Source organism: Dipteris shenzhenensis, chromosome 6, assembly GCF_047967505.1.
Source record: "Dipteris shenzhenensis isolate YYH24624 ecotype China chromosome 6, Dip_SZ_1.0, whole genome shotgun sequence".
In the NCBI taxonomy this organism is placed as follows: domain Eukaryota; kingdom Viridiplantae; phylum Streptophyta; class Polypodiopsida; order Gleicheniales; family Dipteridaceae; genus Dipteris; species Dipteris shenzhenensis.
Window position 1 is genome coordinate 46,081,064 of NC_141601.1, and position 16,015 is coordinate 46,097,078.

General features: G+C 43.7%; 1 protein-coding gene across 1 annotated transcript in view; it reads left to right on the forward strand.

Annotated features, from left to right (window-relative positions):
* LOC147901234 (uncharacterized) overlaps positions 1–16,015 on the forward strand; it is a 242,280-nt gene that overhangs the window by 154,722 nt on the left and 71,543 nt on the right. The window contains exon 9 of the mRNA XM_087376453.1: positions 980–1,054. Within this exon, the coding sequence (XP_087232579.1) occupies positions 980–1,054 (75 nt within the window). The remainder of the gene's footprint in view (positions 1–979; positions 1,055–16,015) is intronic.

Below are 16,015 nucleotides of genomic sequence, written 5' to 3' on the forward strand. Positions count from 1 at the left end.
AGATGAACATGTATGCCAGCCGTGAGTCAAGTTTGCAAAGGTTGGCAGAGCGTGACTGCACGACATGAAGACCCTTGACACATGACCATGTGCTTGGTTGTTATGTCGTCATGATGACTATGTCCCCAAGTGACTATGTCATCCTGGTGACCATGTACTTGTGTCATCCTTGTGACCATATCATCGCCATGACTTGTGTCATCCTTGTGACCATGTCATCCCTTGACTTGTGTCATCCTTTTGACCATGTCATCCCTGACTTGTGTCATCCTTGTGACCATGTCATCCCCTGACTTGTGTCATCCTTGTGACCATGTCATCCCCTCACTAAGTGACTCGACATAGTTGGTCTTGCATGATCTCGGTGTAACAAGTCCTCTGCCATAGGTGCAATCTCCTTCCTTCATTCATTTGTTATCTTCGTATCTCCTCTAGCCATTTCTCTTAGTGTGTTTGGTGGCTTTTCTAAATGCACCATCCTCTACCTCGTCCATGCTACTGAACTACTTCATGCGCACCACCTGATGCCTCTTAAGTTTTAGCGAGTTGGATAGTCAGTTATCACGTCAATCGACACCGCTTGCTATTCTGCATGTGCACCACCATGTTTCTTGGTCGACCAAATAGCCTCTTGGATGACCTTTGATGTCAGACAAGTGCCATCACCTCTAATTGTTGCAGTAACCACATAGGTCATAGGTTGTTCGCATAGTTATAGGACATCCTTGTACCAATGACCTTTTCGTTCTCTGTAACATTTTCTCCCACCGCTGCAGTAACTACATAGGTCATAGGTCATTCTTAGTTCTTTTCCTTCGAGGTTTTTTATTGAATTTAAACAAACTTAAAAGCAGAAATAACTTTCAGGATTTCTTAAATTTGTGTGGGGATGCTGCTTTGAAAACAAAGTCTTGCATTCTATTCAACAATCCCTACTGAACTATGTTTGTGGTCTTTCATTTTTTCATTTTCTGTGAAGAAAGTTGGTGGCAACCCTGGTTACGGTTCTCAATCATTCGACATGTTTCCTTATTCCTTACTTACATTATTTCAGGTATATACTGGACATCACTGTAGACGATGACATATAGTAAAAGCAATATAAAATCTGTTTTTTAATGTATGGTTTAGTACAACACCCGACAGCCAATTATCAATGTATATGTGAAGTGTCCATGACATATAGTAAAAACAATATAAATTCTGTTTTTCTATGTATGATTTCCTCTATCAATGTACAACACCTGACAGTCAATTATCAATGTATATGTGAAGTCTGCATGAATATTTTGATTTCACAAACTACACAAGCCTTTCCACATCCATTAAAACTCGAGAACACATATAGAAGGTTTCTACATCTCTTTCAATTCCACAAAATCATTTTTAAAAGGATAAATTGCTATCAATGAAATAACGCGGCATTATCAATCAAATAGGGCAGGAAGAGTGTGCTAATCCAAATCACATATTGGAATAATAGAATAAAGAGGCCAAATCTACAATGGGTTGCAATTTCCCTCCATGTTTTTTTGTTCCATGTACAAAATGAGTTGTGATCCCATGTCCAAAAGATAATGTTTAAACCTTCCGGTAGGTTTCAAAGGAGCTTTTATAAATTTTTTTTGAGGGGCGTTTTTTTTTGCAATTTAGACAGTGTGGAATCTAGGTTATAACTTAGTCAGAAACCAAGGAGCAAGGAACTTGGATTCCCATGAGAAGTAATCCAGCAATTGGATGACATGGCCAATTCAATGCTGTTATATTCCACTTAGAATGTGACGTGACCTCAGATGATTTAGTTGACAACAGTCTTTAGAGAGACCATGAAAAAGTTTAAATGTACATAAATGAATATAATATGTGTTAACCAAAATCTGTTTGTTGTTATGTGTTTGCCATTGGAAAAAGTGGTCAAAGACTGGTCGTTGAGGTCTGTGGTGGGGGATACAAGAGAGCTAGATACCCACAAGACGTCACATAGTGGACCTAATGGGGCACATAGGGTAACTGCATAAGGGGACAACACTTGCCAGCTACCAAGAGGGGGCTATCTAGGGTCTAGGGGTGGTTCTAGACCTGTTGATATTTCGCAAGTCATCCATAAGACTTCCATCGTGAGCTCATAATGGTTTATATCGACAGTATATCTGCTTAGATTTACCAATCTCGCAAGAGTTGTTGGAGAGTATCTGTGCTAGGTACGTCAACCACACTAGAATGTAAAGGCTGTTAGCTTTGAGATTGTTGCAGTCAAAGTTGAGTGAAGCAGGGAAGCCTGATCTGTAGATATGACAACTATGGCATGGGTGGTAGCGTCGTGGAGGCATCAGATGTATGATAGGGATTTCTATTAAAGTCAATTCAAAGGCTTGTCAAGCTTCATTGATTGCAGCAGCCTCAAACATGATAAGATGAGCCAGTGTAATTTTGGAAGTAGCAAAATTGAGGAGCTAGGCCAACATGCTGCAGCAAGCAACAAAGAGAAGGCATTATATGAACAGCTCTCTTTTGAAGTTAGTTCTTGTGTTGTCGAGCAGTTTTCAGTTTAATAGTTTTCAATCCTCTTGTAGTTACTGAGAGGTTTCATGTGTTTATATACATAGTGGAGTTTTACTTAGGAAAAGAAAAGAAAGAAAAAATAGAAGATACTGTAGGAATATATACAAAAATATGATTTTGTAGGATAACAACTATTGTACTAGATAGTATATTTGGAACAGTTGGTATTATTTTGGCTTCACTAAAAAGCCACGCTTGCAATTTCAGTTGTGTGGTTGAATGCAAGTACATTGTTCTCTTGGTCTCAAACTCATACTTTGTTTTGCATTCCTTTCTTTCCCAACAATTGGTATCAAAGCTTTTTCCTTGTCACTCGAGTCTTGTTTGTAGGAACAAAGCGGAGACAGGTTGTGAACACAAGTGAGCAAGAGTACACACACAAGAAAGCTCCAATAGAAATGTTCAAATGAAACGATACAAGTACTTGGTATATATAGTATCCAAGTACTACTGGTCAACCATAGGGTTGACTTTATGCCTACAACACCATATCTTTGTAATGTCTTACAAATCCCCCCTCAAAGATATGGCTGAAAGTACCCTGGAAACGTCTCAAGTGTACCCTGCAATACCTAAAGTACCATGGTTGCACAAATTCATCTAGATGGATATGCAACCTATGGGAGTACATGAAAACAATGTCATTGTGAATCACTTCACAACCCCCCTTGACGTGTGCACTTGTATGTTACGAGAATTCGATATGTTTTGGTGCCCACGTCAAGGGGCTTTTCATATGTGTATATGGGGAAGCATGCAAGCTTTAATGTGCATGCTAATGTGTGTGGGAATTGTGTGACTAAAGGTCCAAAATGTGCATTTAATGTGATTTGGGGGAAATGTCTTGAGAGTGGTAAAATGTCACTAGAGAGGTGGCAGATTAGGCTGAGGTGGCTGGACAGATTGAGAAGGCATCGTGCTCATACATGTGGCTACGTAATAGAAGAGGGAAGCTTCTGGTTGATGAGCGAGCATGGTACGTGGAGTCTTGGGGCTTGCAGATAAAGGAGAAGAGGGAGGAGTCGGTGAAGGGCGGACGAGCTGTACGAAAAGCTGTGTGCATAAACGAAGGGCTGAGCGCCTATGAAGAATACGGGCTAGTACGTGATGAGAAGGGAGCTTTGGGAACAAGCGTAGCCTTGCATCGGATGGTGTGCGTTGAATGAAGGCTGGAAAGAGCCGTACGGGTGGTACGGAATCTGAAGTGTAGGTTTTGTACGGGCTGCAGTACGAGATTGTACGGGGGTGTAATCGTCGATCAGTACAGACTGGTAGTACGGTGCCTTGATTACAGGTTGAACAGGCACGTACGGGTCATTAAAGATGGCTTCTACGAGCTGTACGGAAGATGGTTGTCATTAAATGCAGACTGTACGGATTTCTGTGTGGGCCTACTGTCGTACATATAATTGTACGGCTGCTTGTATGGTGAATATACCTGCAGGTTTTCAGATGATGGTATCCGCCAATTCTTCTTTTGAACAGCTTGTGGCCTTGGGAGTCGTGCTGGCCATTGAGCAGTGGGCTGTGGGTTCATAGTGTTTGAGGCTGACTGCTTTTTGAGTTTTTTTTGGGGAAACGTGCAGTTTTAAGTTCAGTTTGTTTCGGGCTGTGTAGTCTCTCCCCTCTTTCAAAGAGTCTGGGTGTGTTCTAGTGAGATTGTGTGGGAGGTTGACTTGTTACTTGTGTGCTCTGGATACCCGCTCTGAAAGTCGGTGCATAGGCTCTACCTTAAGAGCTACCATATATCACAGTACTGATCCCGAAGAAGTCCTGAAGATACGATTTTGTCTCTAGAGTTGGATTCTGAAGAAGTGGATATGATTGTATGGGTGTCAGCAATAAAGTACTGAGTCATTTTGTGTTTGTCTGAGGACAGTCTTGTGTTTCTTTTTTTTTCACATCATTGTGTTGGCAATCCTGCTGGGGACGGTCTTTGTTTTGGTGAGTGAAAGTCCACCCAAGTCAAGGAGTACTCAGTGATCTTGGAAAATGGCTCAAGATTTTGCAAGATTTTATGGTTTACCCAATCAAGACCCCGAAAATTTTATTGAGAGTATGGAGTTCACAACTCTTGTAAAAGACAGAAATGCACCCGAAGTGTTGCTGCAAATTTTATTTTTTTGCTTGATGGGAGAAGCCCGTACATGGTTGCAGGAATTTCAGGCCAGTTTTCAAAATGAGCAAGGAGAACGCAGGAATCTCACTTATGGAGAGGTAAGAAGTGGTTTTTTAACACGGTTTGCATGTACCAGGGATGCAGATGGAGTATGGAGGGAGTTATGTGCTTTGTATCAAAGGAAAGACCAAACTGTGGATGATTATGTGAGTAGATTTATGGTCATGTGGAATAAATGGTAGGCAATTCTTTTGCCAGAAGTACCACCTCGTGTCATAAAGAAGGATAGATTTATTGCAGGATTAAAGCCTGAGATACGGGTGAAGGTTGAGGTGAAGGACCTGCCAACTTTTGAGGAAGCCCTGAGAGTGGCTAAGGAGAAAGAGAGGAAGCAAAGAAGGATGATTCAGTTGGAGTATGGCGTGCCCGTTGTTCCTTCTGTTATGGAGATGCCTGTGCAGAATGTAATTGAGCCAGTGAGGCCAGAAGAAAAGAAAGAGGGATCAATGAAGGATGAAATTCATGAAATGGCTGAATTAATGAAGAATCTCAGCTTAAACCTTATGGCAGGAAGAGGATGAGGTCGGACTCCAGGTGGTAGAGGAGCAAGTAATGCATCCAATTCAAGTGTTCAAGCACCTTTGCAAGGCGGGAGAGGACGAGGAGTGTACGCTCCGTATGTGCAATTCCGTATGTGCAATGCTTCAATTGTCTAGATTGGGGACATTATAGTACGCAATGTGATAAGCCCCCCAGAGTTGGCGGTGATGTGTACCCACTTCCTTCAAATTTAAATGATAGGTCAACTGATCATGGAGTGGAGATAAAAGAGCCTGGACCTTCAAGTAGTAACGGAGTAAAGAAGGTTTCCTTTGAAGATAAAGGGAAAGGTAAGTTTGTCAGCGTGCTTGGATTGGAAGAGAGTGATTTGGATGTTTTGCCTCTTGGGAAGAGAGACAGGGATGAAGAAGGAGAGCCAAGTGTTAAAAAGAGTAAGCAGGTTGAAGATGTTGTTACTTACCAGAGGAAAAAGGTGAGGAAGCCCAGACAGAAATACAAAACAGCTGATTATCCCTTGGGAAAGGAGCAGGCTGAATATGACTTGATTGCTGATTTGTCTAATAGAAAGGTGGATATTACTTTTGCACAGAGGATTGGGCTTTGTCCAAGGCTGAAGAGAGAATGGAGGAAAGCTGTAAATCCAGGTAAGAAGAGAGTTGTGCATAAAGTAGCAAAAAATATTACGTCTATATCGGAGCTTCCTGATATTTGCCCTTCGGTGGAGGCATGGCATAAAGGATATGAGCTTGGAGAGGCATACATTGATGGAGGTGCCCAGATATGTGTGATGACTCAATCTTGTGTTGAGAGGTTGGGTTTGGAGGTTACTGATCCTTCTCACTTCCGAATAAGAATGGCCAACCACGCCAGAGTGAAGAGTTTGGGGGTAGTGAAGGATTTGGATGTGGAAGTCTTCAATGTGCATTGCAGAATAGATTGTCATGTTATGCCGGCAGGTATGGGTGCTTACCCTCTCATTTTAGGCAGACCTTGGTTGAGGAAAGTGGGAGCTATTCAAAATTGGGTGAAGGGAATAATCTCAATATATACATCTAATGGTAAAAAGTTCAGTTTTGATATGGTAAGTCATGCTGAGATATCAAGCCCAATCGAGGAAGAAGAAAAGCACAATGAGACCACGAGTGAAGAAGAAAGTAGTACTACTTCTGACAGTGATGAAGCTCAGGTTGCTTTCATTGAGGGAGTGAACTTTTTGGATACAAGTGAGCAGGCTGAAACTGTACATCAGTTAGAAGAGGACAGATTTGAAACAATGGAGGAGTTTATGCAATCTAAAGAGGCACCTGTCCCAACACAGGAATTAGTACAGCAAATGATTAATCCAGATCTTACTCTGAAAGAAAAGGAAGAGTATTCAGCCATGTTGCGCAGGTATCCCCATTTATTTATCACATCGTATGAAGAGATTAGAGGGTTGAAAGGGAAGCCTTTGAAGATAGAATTAAAAGAAGATGCAAGGCCGGTATTTCAGAAAATGAAAAGATTGAGTCCTGAGCAAGTGAGAGTACTTCGAGAGGAGGTGGTCAAGTTGCTTAAGGCTGATATAATTTTTCCCATTGTACACTCTGACTGGGCCAGCCCTGTGGTTATCGTACCAAAGAAAGATGGACGATGGAGAGTATGTGTTAATTACAAACCGTTGAATGCTATGACGAAGAGTAATCACTATCCTCTCCCACATGTGGATGGCATACTGGATAAGATAGCCGGTCATGAGATGTATAGTTTATGTGATGGGTATTCGGGCTATTTTCAGATTGCAATTGCTCCTGAAGACCAGACAGAGACAACTTTTATTACTCCCTGGGGCTGCTTTTCTTATAAGAAGATGCCTTTTGGTTTGAAGAATGCTCCCTCGCATTATCAGGAGAACACAAATGAGGTACTTGCCCCTTTTCTTGATAAATTTTGCAAGGCTTTTATTGATGATATTTGTATTTTTAGTGATCGGAAGGATCATTGTTCCAAACTGGATCAAGTACTTGGGAGAATTGATGATAGTGGAGGACAGCTTAATCCCAAAAAATGTAAGTTGGCACGGCCAAGTATTAAAGTATTGGGTCATGTTGTTTCTGAAAATGGAATAGAGCCAGACCCTGAGAAGATCAAAGCATTGGTTACTCTAGCACCTCCAACAGAGACAAGGCAGTTGCATACTTTCTTGCAAAAGGTGAAGTATCTTTCCAGATTCATTTCTATGCTTTCTCAAGTTTTGTATCCATTACAACAAGCAGTGAAGAAGGTGCCTTTGCAATGGACAAGTGAATGTGGAGAGGTTTTTGAAGCAGTCAAAGAGATTGTTGGAAGAGTGTCAAGTGTTAAAGCTCCTGATTTTGATAAGACTTTCTATGTCAATCCTTCAGTGGGGCCGGATGCATTGGGAGCCATTTTATTGCAGCAGGGAGAGCAATCAAGGTATATGAGGCCTGTGTTTTTTGCTAGTAGGGTAAAAAGTGAAGCAGAGAAGAAGTATTCAGCTTCTGAATTGGTATTAGCCAGCTTTGTATTTGCATGTAGAAGATTTCGGAATTATTTCCGGCCTCATTCTTTTGTGGTACTTTTACCAGTTGTACTCTGTTGCCACAACTTGTGAATGGTATTAATTTTTCACGAAGTATGGTGAGATGGGTAACAGAATTGCAGGAGTATACTTTTACTTTCTTGATAGAGAACTCAACCAGAGCAACCCTGGCCGATTTGCTTACTTACAAAGATACTCCTATTTTAGTCAAGGAAGTGGAAGATCATACTGAAAGAGTGCAGGAAAAAAGTTTAGAAAACAGCTATACCCTGTTCTTTGATGGTTCTTACAGGAAGAGTATTGACAAAGCAACCGGTGGAATGGTTGTCTATGATCTTGATGGTAAGGTAATTCGGAAATCAGGTTTTCCCTTGAAGGTAAGCAGTAATAATGAAGCTGAATATGCTGCTTTAGCTGAAGGTTTGCAATCATGTTTGAAGATGGGAATAAAAAGACTGATCATAAAAGGTGATTCAATGCTGGTTGTAAAACAGATTCTGGGGGTATGGAAGATAAAGCATGAACATTTAAAGAATTGGGTTAGTATTGTTAAAAAGTTACTCAGACACTTTGATGCATGGTTGTTACAGCATGTGGACAGAAACTTGAATCATGAGGCACATAATGCTGCTTGTGGAGAGGAAAATGTTCAGGTGTGTGTAGTAAAAGTTCAAGAACCTTTGTACAGAGGGAGAGAGTATCTTTCGAATATGGAGGCTTTCTTGCTCACAGGAAAAGTGCCAGAAGAGGTTCCGAAAGAAAAGAGGTATAGATTTGTTAAGACTTGTGAGCCTTATTGTCTTATTGACGATGTTTTGTATATGAAGGGTGCAGATTTAGTCTTGAGAAGAATCCCATGGCAAGCTGAGATCATGCATGTGCTTGAGGCAAATCATGAGGGGATTTGTGGCGGACATTTCGCATTCAAGACAATGCTAAGAAAGATACTAATGGAAGGGTATATCTGGCCCTCTCTACAGAGAGATATAAAGCATTGGTGCAGATCCTGTTTACAATGCCAACAGATGGGAAGAAGAGTATTACATCCAGAGCTGAGAAATCTCATCATAGCATACAACATATTCGAGAAGTGGGGGATTGATGCAATCGGTCCACTTCCCATGACTTCAGGAGGTAAGTGTTACATTCTCACTGCGGTAGAGTATCTTTCGAGATGGGCAGAAGCACGGGCTGTTGCTTCAGTCAATGCTAAACAAGTGAGCAAGTTCATATATGAAGATATATGCTGTAGATTTGGAATGCCTCTGGAATTGGTAAGTGATAAAGGGCCTGGATTTAGAAGTGAGCTGGTTGACTTGTTGTGTGATAAGCTCAGAATTAAGCATAGATATGCTACTCCCTATTATCCTCAATGTAACAGTAAGAATGAATATTTCAACGGAGAGTTGATTAATATGATGAGTAAAATCATGAAGATGTATGGGAAAAGCTGGGATCAAATTGTGCCACAAGCATTGTGGGCCTACCGAATAGCAGTCAAGGAAGGTACACAGTTTTCTTCTTTTCATCTTGTATATGGAAAAGAAGCTTTGTTGCCATTGGAAGTAGAAATTCCAGCTCTGAAGTTGCTCATGAAAATGGATGAAGAACCTAACACCGAGTATGAAAGAAGGTTGGTTGAACTACAGGAAGCTCAGCTTGATAGAATGAAAGCAGTTGAACACTATGCTCAGACTCAGGAAAAGAATCAAATGAAAGCTAATTTGAAGTATAAGGATAAGAACATCAAAGAAGGAGACTTGGTATTAAGATATGACAATAAACTGGATAGTACTTTCAAGACTAAATTTGTGACAAAGTGGGTGGGTCCTTTCAGTGTGTTTTAGAAGTATTCAAATGGATCATATCAGTTGAGTGATTTGGATGGAAGTTTGCACACCAATCGAGTGAATGGGTACCGGTTGAAGAAGTATGTGATAAGAATAATGCAAGTGTCAACATGTGGGCCAATTGTGATGGAAAAAGATGCATTCAGTGAAGTTTTGACTGCAGATATACTTGCTGCAGTGCAGTTTATGTTGGCTTCAAGCTGTCAAACATGAATGTTTGCAGCTTTTTGGTTGGGCTAATATTATAGGATAAAATCTGTATATATTTTTCTCCACATAGATTGTGCATGAGGGTAGACACTGTGGGATCCTCTCATCCACATCTGTCCTTGTGCATATCCTCAATCCACAGAAAATTTGAGGTAGAGTTGTAGAATTGAGTTAGAAAAAGGTAGGAGAGAGTTTCGGGGAGTGGAGAAGTAAATGCCTTATCATTAGAATGACCTTTACGTGCTTGAATGGCCTGAGTCCTGAGTTCAGGGAGGAGTCGGTGAAGGGCAGACGAGCTGTACGAAAAGCTGTGTGCATAAACGAAGGGCTGAGCGCCTATGAAGAATACGGGCTAGTACGTGATGAGAAGGGAGCTTTGGGAACAAGCGTAGCCTTGCATCGGATGGCGTGCGTTGAATGAAGGCTGGAAAGAGCCGTACAGGTGGTACGGAATCTGAAGTGTAGGTTTTGTACGGGCTGCAGTACGAGATTGTACGGGGGTGTAATCATCGATCAGTACGGACTGGTAGTACGGTGCCTTGATTACAGGTTGAACAGGCACGTACGGGTCATTAAAGATGGCTTCTACGAGCTGTACGGAAGATGGTCGCCATTAAATGCAGACTGTACGGATTTCTGTGTGGTTGTACGGGCCTGCTGTCGTACATATAATTGTACGGCTGCTTGTACGGTGAATATACCTGCAGGTTTTAAGATGATGGTATCCGCCAGTTCTTCTTTTGAACAGCTTGTGGCCTTGGGAGTCGTGCTGGCCATTGAGCAGTGGGCTGTGGGTTCATAGTGTTTGAGGCTGACTGCTTTCTGAGTTTTTTTTTGGGGAAACGTGCAGTTTTAAGTTCAGTTTGTTTCAGGCTGTGTAGTCTCTCCCCTCTTTCAAAGAGTCTGGGTGTGTTCTAGTGAGATTGTGTGGGAGGTTGACTTGTTACTTGTGTGCTCTGGATACCCGCTCTGAAAGTCGGTGCATAGGCTCTACCTTAAGAGCTACCATATTACAGTACTGATCCCGAAGAAGTCCTGAAGATACGATTTTGTCTCTAGAGCTGGATTCTGAAGAAGTGGATATGATTGTATGGGGGTCAGCAATAAAGTACTGAGTCAATTTGTGTTTGTCCGAGGACAGTCTTGTGTTTCTTTTTTTTTCACATTAGTGTAGGGGGTAGGAAGAGATGGCGCAAGGGGGGGGGGAGCTGTAGGGATAGAGGTGTAGGCGGATTAAGGAGAGATGGCGCAGGGGGGGTAGGGGCTGTAGGGAGAGATGGCACAGGGGGGCTGTGTGAGCAGGGAGAAGGAGGCGAGGGGGAGGCCTGTAGGTTGTATGCGGTGAGAGAGTTTGGGGAAAAACAGCCGCTAGGTAGAAGGGCAGCCCAAAAACAAGGGGCTGCTAAAAATAGCGGATGCCAAGGTGGGTGAAGGAGGGGAGAGGAGTGGAGAGAGAGGCATGATGATAGAGAGAGGTGATGGGGTGGGGAAGGAGAGAGGTGATGGGGTGGAGAGAGAGTACTTGGAAGAGAGGTAATTGTTAGAGGGAGTCGAAGGAATTGCTTCTCACCACCGAAGCTAGAGGACTTGACTTGACCTCTTGCATCCACCACCAAGCCTAGAGTATACCGAACCTCCTTGTCGATCCTTCACCGAAGCTAGAGGACACCGAGCCTCTTTGTCCCTTCACCACCGAAGCTAAAGGACACCAAGCCTCCTTGTTCACTTCACCACCGAAGCTAAAGGACACCAAGCCTCCTTGTTCACTTCACCACCAAAGCTAAAGGACATGGCGTGTTCTTTTCACCCAGGAGAGAGAGAGTTGTTTTGAATCACAGGAGAGAGAAGGTTGTTTGCACCATAGAGAGAGAAGAGGTCCTTCTGCACAGGAGAGAGAATGGCCTTCTGTACTACCAGGAGAGAGAGAAGGTCCTTCTGCACTACTAGGAGAGAGAAGGGCCTTCTATAGCACAGGAGAGAGGTCCTTTGTACCACCAGGAGAGAGAAGGTTCTTCTGCAGGTAGGAGAGAGAAGGTCCCTTGCAGAAGGAGAGAGAAGGTCTTTTGTACCACCAGGAGAGAGGAGGTTCTTCTGCAGGCAAGAGAGAGGTTCTTCTGTAGCAATAGGAGAGAGAAGATCCTTCTGCAGGTAGTAGGCAGGAGAGAGAAGGTCCTTCTGTAGGCAGGAGAGAGAAGGTCCTTCTATAGCAACAGGAGAGAGAAGGTCCTTCTATAGGCAGGAGAGAAGGTCCTTTGTACCACCAAGAGAGAGAAGGTCCTTCTGCAGGTAGGACAGAGAAGGTCCTTCTGCAGCAATAGGAGAGAGAAGGTCCTTTGTACCACAGGAGAGAGAAGGTCCTTCTACAGATAGGAGAGAAAAGGTCCTGCAACAGGAGAGAGTAGGTCCTTCTACAGTAGGAGAGAGAAGGTCCTTCTGTAGGAGGAGAGAGAAGATCCTTATGTAGCAGGAGAGAGAAGGTAGTTGTGCACCAGGAGAGAGAAGGTGGTTGTACATAGGAGAGAGAAGGTTGTGCACTAGGAGAGAGAAGGTGGTTGTGCATAGGAGAGAGAAGGTGATTGCGCACCAGGAGAGGTGGTGGTTGTGCACAGGAGAGAGAAGATGGTTGTGCACCAGGAGAGAGAAGGTGGTTGTGCACAGGAGAGAGAAGGTGCTTGTGCACAGAAGAGAGAAGGTGGTTGTGCACCAAGAGAGAGAAGATGCTTGTGCATAGGAGAGAGAGAAGGTGGTTGTGCACTAGGAGAGAGAAGGTGGTTGTGCACCGGAGAGAGGTGGTTGTGCACCAGGAGAGAGAAGGTGGTTGTGTGCTAGGTTGGCTTGTGGAGAGGGTGAGTCTAGAGAGAGAGTGAGTCTAGAGAGAGAGGGTGCATTTAGAGAGAGAAAGTGAGAAAAGTGCTCCCAGACTCATCTTGCTACCTTCAAATGTCATGGGTCGTCCTCAGTCCTGATGTTGAGGTACCGCCAATCACGTGCTTGATCCACCTGGGGAACACTAGTGGATGTGGAGTGGCTGGTTGCTCCTTCCCCCAACCCTGCATGTGCGGGAGTGTCTTCGAGGGAGAAGTCCCCGCTTAATTCCCTCAACCAAGATGGAGGGAATGATGTTGATGTGGTCTCCGGGACTGGTTGAGATGTAGAAGAGGCATTAGTAGAGGACTTCTTTTTACCCTTTTCTGCCGGGTTGATCATCCCACGGTATGGTAAGCCTTCCACCTCATAGGTGGTTCCTGGAACATCTTCTGTCATATTGAGGCCGGCTTTAGAAAGATATAGGTCAAGCAAGCCAAGGTCCCTGACATCTTCTTCAGGTGCAAGGTGTAACTGCTAGGTACTCGAGAAAGCTTTGACTCCAATGCATATCTGAACTACTCCTCGTAGGTGCTCTCCTTGCTCTGGGCTTTGGCTATTTCCAACATCAACATCATGCCTGAAAGTGTTGTGTGTCCTTGGAGGAGGGAGTGGCCACATCATTGGTCTCTGGTCGACATTAGTCATGGTGTTGGTAGGCTCGGCTTCTCGATCAGACTGATTTGAATAATCATCCACCCAACTAGTACTCTCCAAGTCATTTGTCTCACTCTCAGTGATCTCCATTGTACTATCAGTATCATGAGTCTGCTCTGCTGTAGTGATTGTGAAGTGGCCTCCTAGATGGCTAGTGCTTCCCATGTCGTGTGTCAACATTGGACCTAGCTCTTGAGGGTTGGTGCTGTGCATGTCGTGTGTCAACCTTTGACCTTCCCACTCATCACTTCTGGCGACGCTGGTGATCTCAGCATCAACCTCTCCTGTAGTTGCACGAACCATCTGTTGATACATGTGACGATTGTTGTAGACACCAAAGGGCATCGTGTGATAGGCAAGCTCACCTAGACCAGGGGTCAAAGATGTAGTAGGGCTTGCTGCTTGCTGGTCCCTCTCACTTGGAGGCTGGTCACCACCATGAGCTAGAGAACTGAGTTCCACCATGTTAACAAATAAGGAGCCCAAGGCGCCCATCCAATCTAAGATGACAGCTTCACCCTGAACTTGGTCAGCATGATCCAACAAGTAGGTCAAGCTTTCAAAACCCTCCACCATTTGTGCTTCCTCTCGTCCATCTTGGTCATCTGCAATGGGCCAGTCCCCAAGAGCCCAATGCTCCTCTTCCATTCCAGCTTGCTCTTCAAAATCCTCTTTACCTAGTTCGATGGGTCGGTGCCATGATTTTCTCGTGACCTGTGGACCAATCTTGAATGGCCTTCGCTGACCGCAACCATGGTCGACCAAGAAGTAAAGGGTAGGTTTGTGCATCTTCGGTCATGTCCAAAACAAGGAAGTTGGACAAGAATGTCACACCGCCAATCTTCATGTTAACACCCTTGACTGCCCCCATAGGTTTCACTTTGCGTTGATCAGCCATTCAGACTTGGAAAGAGATGTCACTGGTCAACTTCAAACCCAATTATTGTAGTGTACCTTTGGGCATGATGTTCACAGCTGCACCCCCATCCAAGGATACATCCTTCAGATCCAAGCCATTAATTGAAATATCATGGTGGTAGTTTATTGTTTGGGATTTACAAAAACAATTTAATAAAACTAGCACGGTGGTTGTTTGGGATATACTCAAAACAAGCATGGGATTTATTGTTTGGGATTTACAAAAACAAGTGTGGTGGCTCGTTTGGGAGTTACTTAAAGAAACGTAGTCTTAAATACATTTTCCATTTTCAAAGATAAGTGGAATATTGTTTCCTTGCAATGAGACTTCATTTTCTTAGTACTATCTTACTCATCCTCATCCACCGCTCCAAGATACCCTGGTTTATAATCCCTAGAGAGAGCAGCCTGGGATGTCTTTTTCAGTGCAATGGCAAAGATGCTTGGCATGATGATGTTTTTCATACTCGGCTGCAATCACTCATGTTTTCTTGGTCGATTTTTAGTATATCCCAAACAACCATCGTGCTGGTTTTATTAAATCCCATAACTTGTTTTTAGTATATCCCAAACAACCACCACATTGGTATTATTAAATTGTTTTTGTAAATCCCAAATGATAAATCCCATGCTTGTTATAATGGGAGAGTGGTAAAATGTCACTGATGAGGTGGCAAATTAGGCTGAGGTGGCTGGACTGATTGGGAAGGCATCCTGCACATGCAAGGTGGCTATGTGAAAGGATGAAGCGGAGTTTTTGGACTGTGAGCTGGAGCTACATGAAGATGGCGGCTGGGAGTTGATTCGGTTTTACGTTAGAAGGATCTACGTTGCACAAGGGGGCTCCTTGAAGAGAAGGCTGGACGAAGAGAAAGTCTCTCATAGATGAAAGAGAGGGTGTGCATAAGCGAAAGGCTGAGCGCCTATCAAGTGAAGGCCTACGTACGTGATGGGAGGGGGATTTTTCCGACTGCATGCTTGGCACAAAGGGACTCCAGGTTTGGAAAGGATAAGCTCTAGGTGATCTAGGGTTACAGCTACATGGTGAATTCAGATCGAATGGGAGAGAGGGGCTATTGCGGACGCTGCTGGTTATCTTCACGTAGGGGAGTTTGTGAGCCGGTGATGCTGAGGAGACCTTGGCGCTGAAGATCTCCAGAGATAGCGAGCTGTTTGTAGTTGGCTGAGCATGGCTACCTCACAGGCCGGACGATCATCGTTTGCACATGAGCAGATGCAGGAGAGGCTACGAAATATAAACGTTATAGGAAGGAATGTGGGTGATAACAGAAATGATGTAGAGAATGCATTGTCTGGCTATGATCATATGAAAGGGCTGTTGCTGGAGGTGTCTTCCGTTGGGTTTGTGCGTGATTGGTGATGAGCTATGGATTAGTAAAGCTTGAGGCATAGCTGTATATCGTTTTCTGCTGGCTGAAGGTCTGTTGGTGACGTGAAGTATAAGCGTGGAGTACTCTGTCGGCAGGAGAAGGATACATACACTGGAAGTGGATTTGTAAGCCAGAGATGGTTGATGCGATCTGATATTCCAGTCCCTTTCACTCTTTGGTCGTTGACTGCAGCTTTGGGGAGAGTTACGAGCTGTTGTCCTTGATGGAAGCTTAGGAGTTTTGGCTGTGGGTTTATAGTATTCTGAGGCTGACTGTTCTCTGATTTTTGGGGGGAAGTTCATTTCTAAGTTTATCTGTATCGGGCTGTGTAGTCTTTGTC